Here is an 8980-nt window from a genome sequence, read left to right as displayed (position 1 = left end):
TATGGAGTCAGCAACTAAATAAACTACTACACAAAACGTATATAATATATATTACACATATATATATTATACATTTATATATAATGTATATATACCAACCCCACTCACTTGGTCTCATCCCTAGGTCTGACCTGGCCTTCTCTTCTTCTGAGATGTCTTCCCAGACTTCCTCTAGTTTAGGAGATACTCACGAGCCCTGTTAACATCCTGTGTTCCCTCTATCATAACATTTATAAGAATTCACTTTTATTATGTGTCTACCATATGCCAGGCATGAGTGCCATTTAATTCTCAACATCATCATGAGGTATATATTATCTTTAAATTATTATTCCCATTTTACAGATATTGAAACTCCATTTTCTATTAAGCAGAGAAGCTTGGATATGAACCCAGTAAGTCTGATTTCAGAGCCTATGCTCTTTGCACTACATTGCTTTCTTTTTTTCTGTCAAAATATTGTGTCAAGAAAATTTATAATGATTGCCTTCTTCAACTACCTCGCTCCTCCACTGTGTATGTGCTGGACATGGAAGAACTCTATATGATTTATTCACCACAGGATTTCCAGACCTATTCCGATGTCTGCTATATCATGTTCACTTAATAAATTGTGTTAATTAATTAATGGCTCAAATAATCAGATCATGCTTCACTGCTTAAAGACTTTTGTGCTTTCCACTAAATGAGCACAAATCATTTTGCAAAGTATTGGAGCCCTTTTCAGGGCTCCTGAATGACCATTCTCTGCCTCAGTGAGGCAGCACCCCACTCTTCACATTTCTTTCCCTCATTTAAACCACATGTGTAACTGTTTATAACTTTAGCCTCATCCAGCTCTTTTACAGTATAAACCATTGCTTGAAATGTTTGTTTCTACACTTTTTACCTAGAAAACTCTTATCCATTGGAGACTTAACAGCCCTTTTCAGAAAAACTACCCTGATATACCCAGTGCACCCCTTCTACAAATGTACCCTGGAATTCATCATTCCCTTCTCTGTGCAAATATGGCAGTTTATATATTTTTTATTGTTGCATTATCAAATTGTATTATAATATTATTTATTAATATCTGCTTCTCTTATTTCCCTATGAACTCCTAAGGACACATTTACCCATTTTTATTTTCTTTTTAATCAAGATGTGTCATTTAGTTGATATTATATTATTAAATTGACGGGCTTAAAAAAAATTTAAGCAGTACATAAAATAATGGTACATCTTATAATTTATTGTGTCTTAGATCAATGAAAAACAGTACCTATTTATACAGTACAGGCGTTCAATAATATGTATCTAATAAATGTGCCTAGTACATAATAGATGTTCAATTAATATTTTAGTAGTATTAAATTAAGACTTTTATTTATTCAGAGCTGTGAAAATTTTATTTTACTAATGAATTATCTCTCTTTGCTTTACATGAGAGCTTTATTATTCACTCTGTCACACTTTTGCCTATTACCTAGAAACCCAGAGATAACTCTTTCAGAAACTTAAAGTAAATTAACTTGCTAACGTTGGTCCTTATTCCAAGGTACCAAGTCTGTACACAAAGGAAAGGAGATTATATTATTTTAATTAAATAAGCATGAAAAACACCAGCTACCCTTACTATAGAAGAGGCAGCCATGTATTGAGCACAGATTATGAGATAAGTGATCTGTTAATGGAGATAGGATACACAGTAATAGCAGATATATTTGGGAAGAAGTTAGATTTTAAAACATAGAACTATTGGGCCTGGAAAAATATCTCAAGGAAGAGGAAAGATTTTGAGAATGAACTCTTTAATAAAATTCAAAGATTTTTTCGGAAGCAAAGTATACATAATCTTCCCTATGCAACTTCCAGCTAATTTACAATGTGCCAGTTGTTTTATAACATTCATGAAACATATTTATAGGATGCTTCTTCTGCGGTGAATAAGACAGATGAGGTCCCTGCTCTCATAGTGTTTATATTTTATTTGGAAAAGGCTGATAATGAACAAAGAAATCAATAAATAAACACAGTGCTACAAAGAAATAAAACAGTGATGAGCTAGATAACATTTGGAGACTCTACTTTAGATTGCGTGGTCAGAGGTCTTTCTGAACAGACAACATCTGAGACCAGAATATTCTCTCTCTCTCCTCTCTCTCTCTCTCTCTCTCGCACGCACACACACACACACACACACACAGTCACGGGAAGAGAAAAGATGAGTGCAGCGGCTAGAATAAGCTTGATGAATTCGAGGTTGGAATATAGTGGCAGAGGGGCTGGCAGATGATAAGGGCAGGTCTTACTTAGGCAGCTCAGGCTGCTACAACAAATACCATAGACTAGATGGCTTAAACACATAGCTCTGGAGGCTCAGAAGTCCAAATTTAAGGCTCTGACCAATTTGGTTTCTGGCGAAGTCTCTCTTCCTGGTTTGCAGACATTGTCTTGCTGTATTTTCACATGGTGGAAAAGAGCAAGCTCTAGGCTCTTCTTATGAGGAAGGACACCAGTCCCCTTGTGGGGGGTCTACCCTCATGACCTCAGCTAAAACTAATCACCACCCAAAGATACACCTCCTAATACTATCCTACTAGAGATTAGAGTTTCAACATAAGAATTTCGAGGGGATACAAACATGCAGTCCAATAACAGATAGTGAGTAGGTAGGAGCCAGAGCTCACAGGTCATGAGGATCATGCTCAGGAATTTGGGTTTTCAGTGCAATCAGAAGCTGTTTGAGGATTTTAAGTAGAAGCATGAAACAAATTATAAATAAATAAATAGATAAATAAATAAATATAAACATGCACACATAAGCACACACATACATACATATACACATACACACATATAAATACACACGTACATTTAAGAAAAAATTCTGACTACTGTGGACGAGAATAGATTAAAGAGTCTAATTGGAAGCTATTTCAGTAATCCTGGCGAAACTATGGTGGGTGGTAGGTGATAGAGTTAGAGAAGGAAGGAAGATTCCAGATCTATTTGTGTGAAGATGCTAACAGGAGTTGTTTATAGATTAGATATAAGAGTGTAAGAGAAAGAGTGGAATGAAGATGGCTCTCTGGGATTCTGACCTAAACTCATGGGAGATGGTGATGCGGTTCGTAGGAGGAAATAAGACGAGGGGAAGAAGGTGGTAAGGGGGATGGAGGGTTGAGAAATCAAGACTTTTTTTACATGATAATTTGACTTTAAAACTCTCTTAATCTTAATGGTGGAGAATACTGCCAGCATGTTTACGATTATAAAAAGAAGTAAAATTTCATTTTTAAAATTGCAACAAAGAGTTATTACTATAATATGACTCCTTGCACATACTTGAGGAAAAAAACACAATGTATTTATTACTGACTGAAAAATGAGTTCATAATTCATAAAGCTTTATTCTACCTGTGGAATTTAGAAACTTTTCAAGAAGGGAAGAATAGTGAACAATATTTTCTTACTCAGAAGTTTATCTTAAATCTCAAAGATGTCCATATAGTCTCTGCAAAAAAAAAAAAAAAGGGTGAAATCTGACACTATTTATAAATGAACAAATATAGAAACCAATTTTAAAAGCATATTCTTTTATAATTTTTAAACCAAAATTATAATTCCTTAAATGGTCATGAGCATAGGTAGGCAAAGATGTATTAACATTAACCTTTCATTTAACATAAATGAAAAAAATTATATCCCCAAAATGATCAGAAAACAAAAATCTATATGAGATTATAGTAAATATAATATGAGCTCATTCTCACTAGAGAGTAAAGATAATGAAAAGATTTTTTAAAATAGTAAATTAGCAAAGATGAGAATAATAAGAAATTAAATTCAGTATAGCCAAGATTTGAATACTTTCATAAACTCCTGGTGGGAATTTAAATGGACAAGTTTTCTGGAGACTGTTTGGCAATGTATCTCAAAATCCCAAAAAATTATATGTATTTTTTGACCTAATAATTCCACTTCTAGAAATTTATCCTAAAGAAAAATCTGAACAACTTTGCAAAAATAGATTTTTTGTCACTACAATGCTTACAAAAACTTAGTAGAGAAAAGTCTAACAACAGGAGATTGGTTAAATATACTATGATAATCTACATAATAGATGCTATGTCATTATTATAAATCATGATTTGAATCAAGGATTGCCACCTAAGATGTCCACAGGTGCAGGATGTAATATGAATGAGTGAAAGGCTCTTCGGCAAACTGGACAGCACGGGCCCCTTTTGGAGAGTATTGCTCCAATTAATTGATGCCAAGTAAGAAGTGTGTGTGTGTGTGTGTGTGTGTGTGTGTGTGTGTGTGTGTGTGTGTGTGTGTGTGGCGGGGGGGGGGGGAGGCAGGGATTTTAGTGTTGTCAGAATACCCAATATTTTAAAAGTAGAAAATTGAGTTTTTTTATGTGAAATCTCTTGATTTTCAAAAGTTGTCTATTGCTCAAAACTTTTTGAAAAAGATTCAGTGGCCACTAAAATACATCATTTGTGAAAACTCCAGGATAGATGATGATAGATAGGTAGGTAGGTAGATGATAGATAGATAGATAGATAGATAGATAGATAGATAGGTGATAGAGATAGATATGATGTTTCTTTTATTGTTATAAAGAGCCTGTTACAGAACAGTTTATATAATATGATCTCATTTTTTTTTTAAATGAAAGCATAATTTGTACGTGCAAACTCTAAACAGTGTCCGAAGTGGTATAAATCTAAATGTTAGTGTGGATCATTTTTATTTTTTATACATTTCTCTATTTTTACATTTTTATATTAATCATTAATATTTTCTCATCAGAAGATACAATAAAATTCTGTTCATTTGTAGTTATAAAGCATTAATAATTTAGTTTAAATTTTTGAGAATGAAATTAAAAATCAAAATTACTGAATAAATATTCTTGCACATTAAATCGGAAAGGCCAGAATTTAGTCATTTCTTCCATTTACCATGTCTGTGGCCTTGGGCTTTCTCACCTATATAATAATGAAACCTTCTATCTCTTCCTCGAATTCTTTTGGTAATATAAATACTAATGAACAAAAATAGAATTAACATCTATCACACTACCTTCCTATCATCACCAAAAGCTAAGTGTAAAGGAGGCTTATCCTACTGCAGTTCAGGTCTGGAAAGCAGAGAGACACTCATAGAATGTAATAATGTAAAAGATTTTATTTGTTTGTTTGTTGTTCTATTCTGTCCAGAGGCATGACTGTCATAGGGCTCTTCCCCCTTGCAACTTCTCCACTCTCAGGATCTAAGGTTACTCTGCCCCACACCTCGCTCCTTATCTAGCAAGGATACCCAATGTAAGGGAGCAGAGAATGGATGAAAACCCATTGCCAGAAATAGCATTCAATGAGGCAGAACCCTACCATGTTCTCAAGAATATTTTGGTAGGTCCTACGTACAAGTGGAGCTCCAGGAATAAACTAGGGAAGCCACTTTCAAGGATTAGATTTGACCCTCAAGTAAAGAAATGAATAAATATTGTTTGAGTTTGCAATCCTTTATCTTCTCTTACTTGCTTTCTGCATCACTGGTAAAGGCGTAGGTGGAATTCAGGAAGGTGAAGAGGTCCCAAGTGAAATCAATCCAATAGCTGATATCAGGTGGGTTTTGTTTCTGTCCATATCCCTCATTTTCATCACAAGGGGCTTAGATATATGCATTCCACTAACCAATCTACCATGAAGATTAAGTATAAGTGAGGAAAAAGAAATTTTGTAGGCTATTGTAGCACCATTGGAAACCTACCTGAATGAGCTCAAGTATTTCCTCAAGTGCCCAGTTTTAAATTCAAGGAGAAATGTCATCATATCTGGTCCATAAATATATCACACCCTTTAAGATATTTGTGATATAATAATCCATTTTCATTATCATTTTTTAATTAATTCACAATAAAAGAGAACAATAAAAGTGTTGTTTCATATCTTTACTTTTTCAGTAATGTGCAACATGAACATAATAGTGTTAAGAAGTCAGAAATAACTTAACACAGTAGCTATAGAAGATGTTTATATTTGCAAAATTTCAACAATTATTTCCCTTAGGTTCCCCCAAATTAGCATATTTGTTAATCAAATTAATTAAGAAGCTTTTCAAAATAAAAGCAATGTTTTAAATAAATATATTTTCATAACCATAGAACATTTAGTTCTGTTGGAGGTAACAAACATATTACACTCAAGTATTTTACGAAAATATCAGGGCAAAAATTATCTAGATGCAATTATAAATGTATTCTTATTAGTCATTTGCTTTTTTTTGTTTTTCTGCATGTGTTAAAATTATATCATAGACGTTTTGCAATCAGTTAGTTCTTAAATCAACATGAAGATGTTATCTGACTCACAGAATTTACATCAGCTCAATGTAATCATACGGTATTGTTTGAATGTCTTTAAATTTAAATTTAGTACTCTAAATTTAATGCTATCAAAGCTAAGACCCCTTAGCTGCCCATGTCTGCTACAAAAAAAAAAAAAAAAAAGAATGAATGCTATTCTGCCACTTTGGAAGAATGAGACCTTCCTACAAATCTCAACCTTGAAATCTCATAACTGAATAATATTGTCACGTCAAAATTCTAATTACAAAAGAGCTTTTACTGTGTTTTATAGTACCACATAGGTGGGTATAAATTCACTTATGATCAGCTTTTCCATTGAAATCATATCTGTTTAGTAAACAACTATAAAAAGCTTTCTAAAAATTGATTTTATTTAATAAATATTTTTAAGAGTTTGCTAACTGAAATGACTTTGCTGATCTTCCCAGAAATTCTGATTATTTGTTTATCTTTCATTCACTTTTATTTCTACTGTGATAATTAGAAATTTTTCTAATCTATATTTAATCTATCAAAACATCTATGAATTTGAAAATTTGGCATCCTTCAATAATAAGCTGTTGACATCTCTAAATTAAACGATGAAGGTAGAGAAGTAAAGTTACACAGCAACAGATTTTAGTGAATGCTCTTTAGAATTTAGATTAATAAATTTTTCCCAAAATGGTACAGTAATAACTTACTAAATGAATAATGCAACACAGAATTGATTTTAACAGGATTTCAACCTCTCTCCCCTTCTCTCTCTCTCTCTCTCTCTCTTATTCTCTGACACAGCACACACACACACACACACACACTTCCACCAACATCTATACCTGGGTGTATACACAATCTCAGAATTTAAAACACTGCTACTAAACATTTTAACTTAGATAAATTAACTACATTAAAATACTGACATTGTGAAAATATCTGTTTATGTTCATAGAGGGCATCTTTTTGTGAATATCTAAAAAGCTGAAGGAAAGACCAGAAAGAAAATCAGAGTCTTTGACTGAAAGGACGAGGGAATGCACGGATATGCTCAGGGTCACAGCTTTCCATTCTCCTCGCCGCTTTCCTTCTCCTCGATGGCTTCCAGGCTGCGCTTGCTCTTGGTCTCGGCACTGCCGCTGGGGGCTTTACTAAGTCCACAAGACAAGCACGCCAGCTGGATCTGCTTCATGTTTTCTATAGCTTCATTCTTTGCATTCTTCAGCAGATCTCCTTGACCCTACAAACAGGTAGAAATACACACCACAGAAAAAAGTTATTGGCCAGGCATATCCTGAGTGACTACTGCTCAGTGAGGAAGGAAACAGACCCAGACCCGAGAACTCAGTTTTCCAGGGAGCCCCTTGAGAATCCTTTAGTAGGAAACAAGCTTGAGAGGACCCTCCTCTGAATGCGCTGAGGACAGTCAGCCCTTCCACCACCATGGTCTGAGATTTAGCATACTGCTGCAACTCTAGTCCTAGCATTCCTAGGCTTGGGAGAAAGCAAAGAAAGAAACTCTGCCTTAAAGAACTGAAAATTAAATCAGCTCCTCCATGTACAAAAGCTTACAAAGCAAAATATCTTTCGTAAAGTAAATCACTTGGTTAACTGGTTCTGTGTATATATATATATATATATATATATATATATAGAGAGAGAGAGAGAGAGAGAGAGAGAGAGAGAGAGATTATCCTTGCTATCTGCCTTTTAGAAAATTATAAGTTATCCACAATTCCTTCTGTCTTTTCCATCATCCCAAGGACAACATTCCCATCTGGCTGATGGAGAAAGAGAAGCTCCAGAGGCTCAGCATGTCAATCAAAACAAAAAGCAAACGAGGATCACAGGAAATCCTCAGCTGTTAGTTACATCAAGGTCTGAGAAAGATCTTTTCCCATTATTTTTATTTCTTATTTTGTTTCATCGTTATAAAGATCAAGTGTACACACTGATGCTGGTCCAGGAGCCTGAAGAATTAAGCGTGGGGAAGCTAGAACATGTTTCCAGGTGTACAGACAAGAGAAGTAGTTCTCTTCCCCGGCCCCCTTCTCTCTATTCTCACAGTGATGCCTGATAGTGTGACCCAGAAACTGAAAGCACAATATGGGAGGATGTGGGGGTGACACTGATTGCTGGAGAGTTCCTCTACAAAACTGAGACCCAGATAAAAGATAAGTCACCTATTTTATGCAAGGTAATCCATGTTACACTGTTTTATCACTTTAATTTGATGAACACTTTTCCTCAGGTGTGTGAGGGACCTTATACTTTTTTTTAAAAAAGCCTTGACATGTTTCATTCTTCAAAATCCATAGAGGCATTTGCCAATTCTCTAAATGGGATGAATAAGTAGGGTTTTGCCTAATATTTTTGTTAAAGTAAACTTAATTACTTCAATCATGGGATGAGATTTTGGAAGTAGCCTTGGAAGTTGTATATTCTAGCATTCTCATGATGAGAAAAGAAGCTGAGCTTGATGAAGTTAAATGAATGACCTAAAGTCACAGCTGGTCAATGACTGAGCTGGGACTAAAGTATTGGTCTTCTCCTTTGGATCAGTGCTCTGTTACACACACCATGTTATAATTTAGACTAAGACTAAAGACTAGAGAACACACACTCTGTCAGATAGATTTT

At 34.5% G+C, this 8980-nt stretch overlaps 1 protein-coding gene across 1 annotated transcript in view; it reads right to left on the bottom strand.

Moving 5' to 3' along the window:
- Positions 1-5932: 5932 nt before the first annotated feature.
- The window catches only part of PLCL1 (phospholipase C like 1 (inactive)), a 284787-nt gene continuing 281739 nt past the window's right edge, over positions 5933-8980 (bottom strand). Inside the window, exon 6 of the mRNA XM_039844344.1 lies at positions 5933-7580. Within this exon, the coding sequence (XP_039700278.1) occupies positions 7398-7580 (183 nt within the window). The 3' untranslated portion in view covers positions 5933-7397. The remainder of the gene's footprint in view (positions 7581-8980) is intronic.

This window comes from Pteropus medius, unplaced genomic scaffold (genome assembly GCF_902729225.1).
Source record: "Pteropus medius unplaced genomic scaffold, Ma_sr-lr_union100, whole genome shotgun sequence".
NCBI classification, from domain to species: Eukaryota; Metazoa; Chordata; class Mammalia; order Chiroptera; family Pteropodidae; genus Pteropus; species Pteropus medius.
The sequence above is the reverse complement of the archived record's forward strand: the minus strand, read 5'-3'. Positions and strand labels throughout refer to the sequence as shown.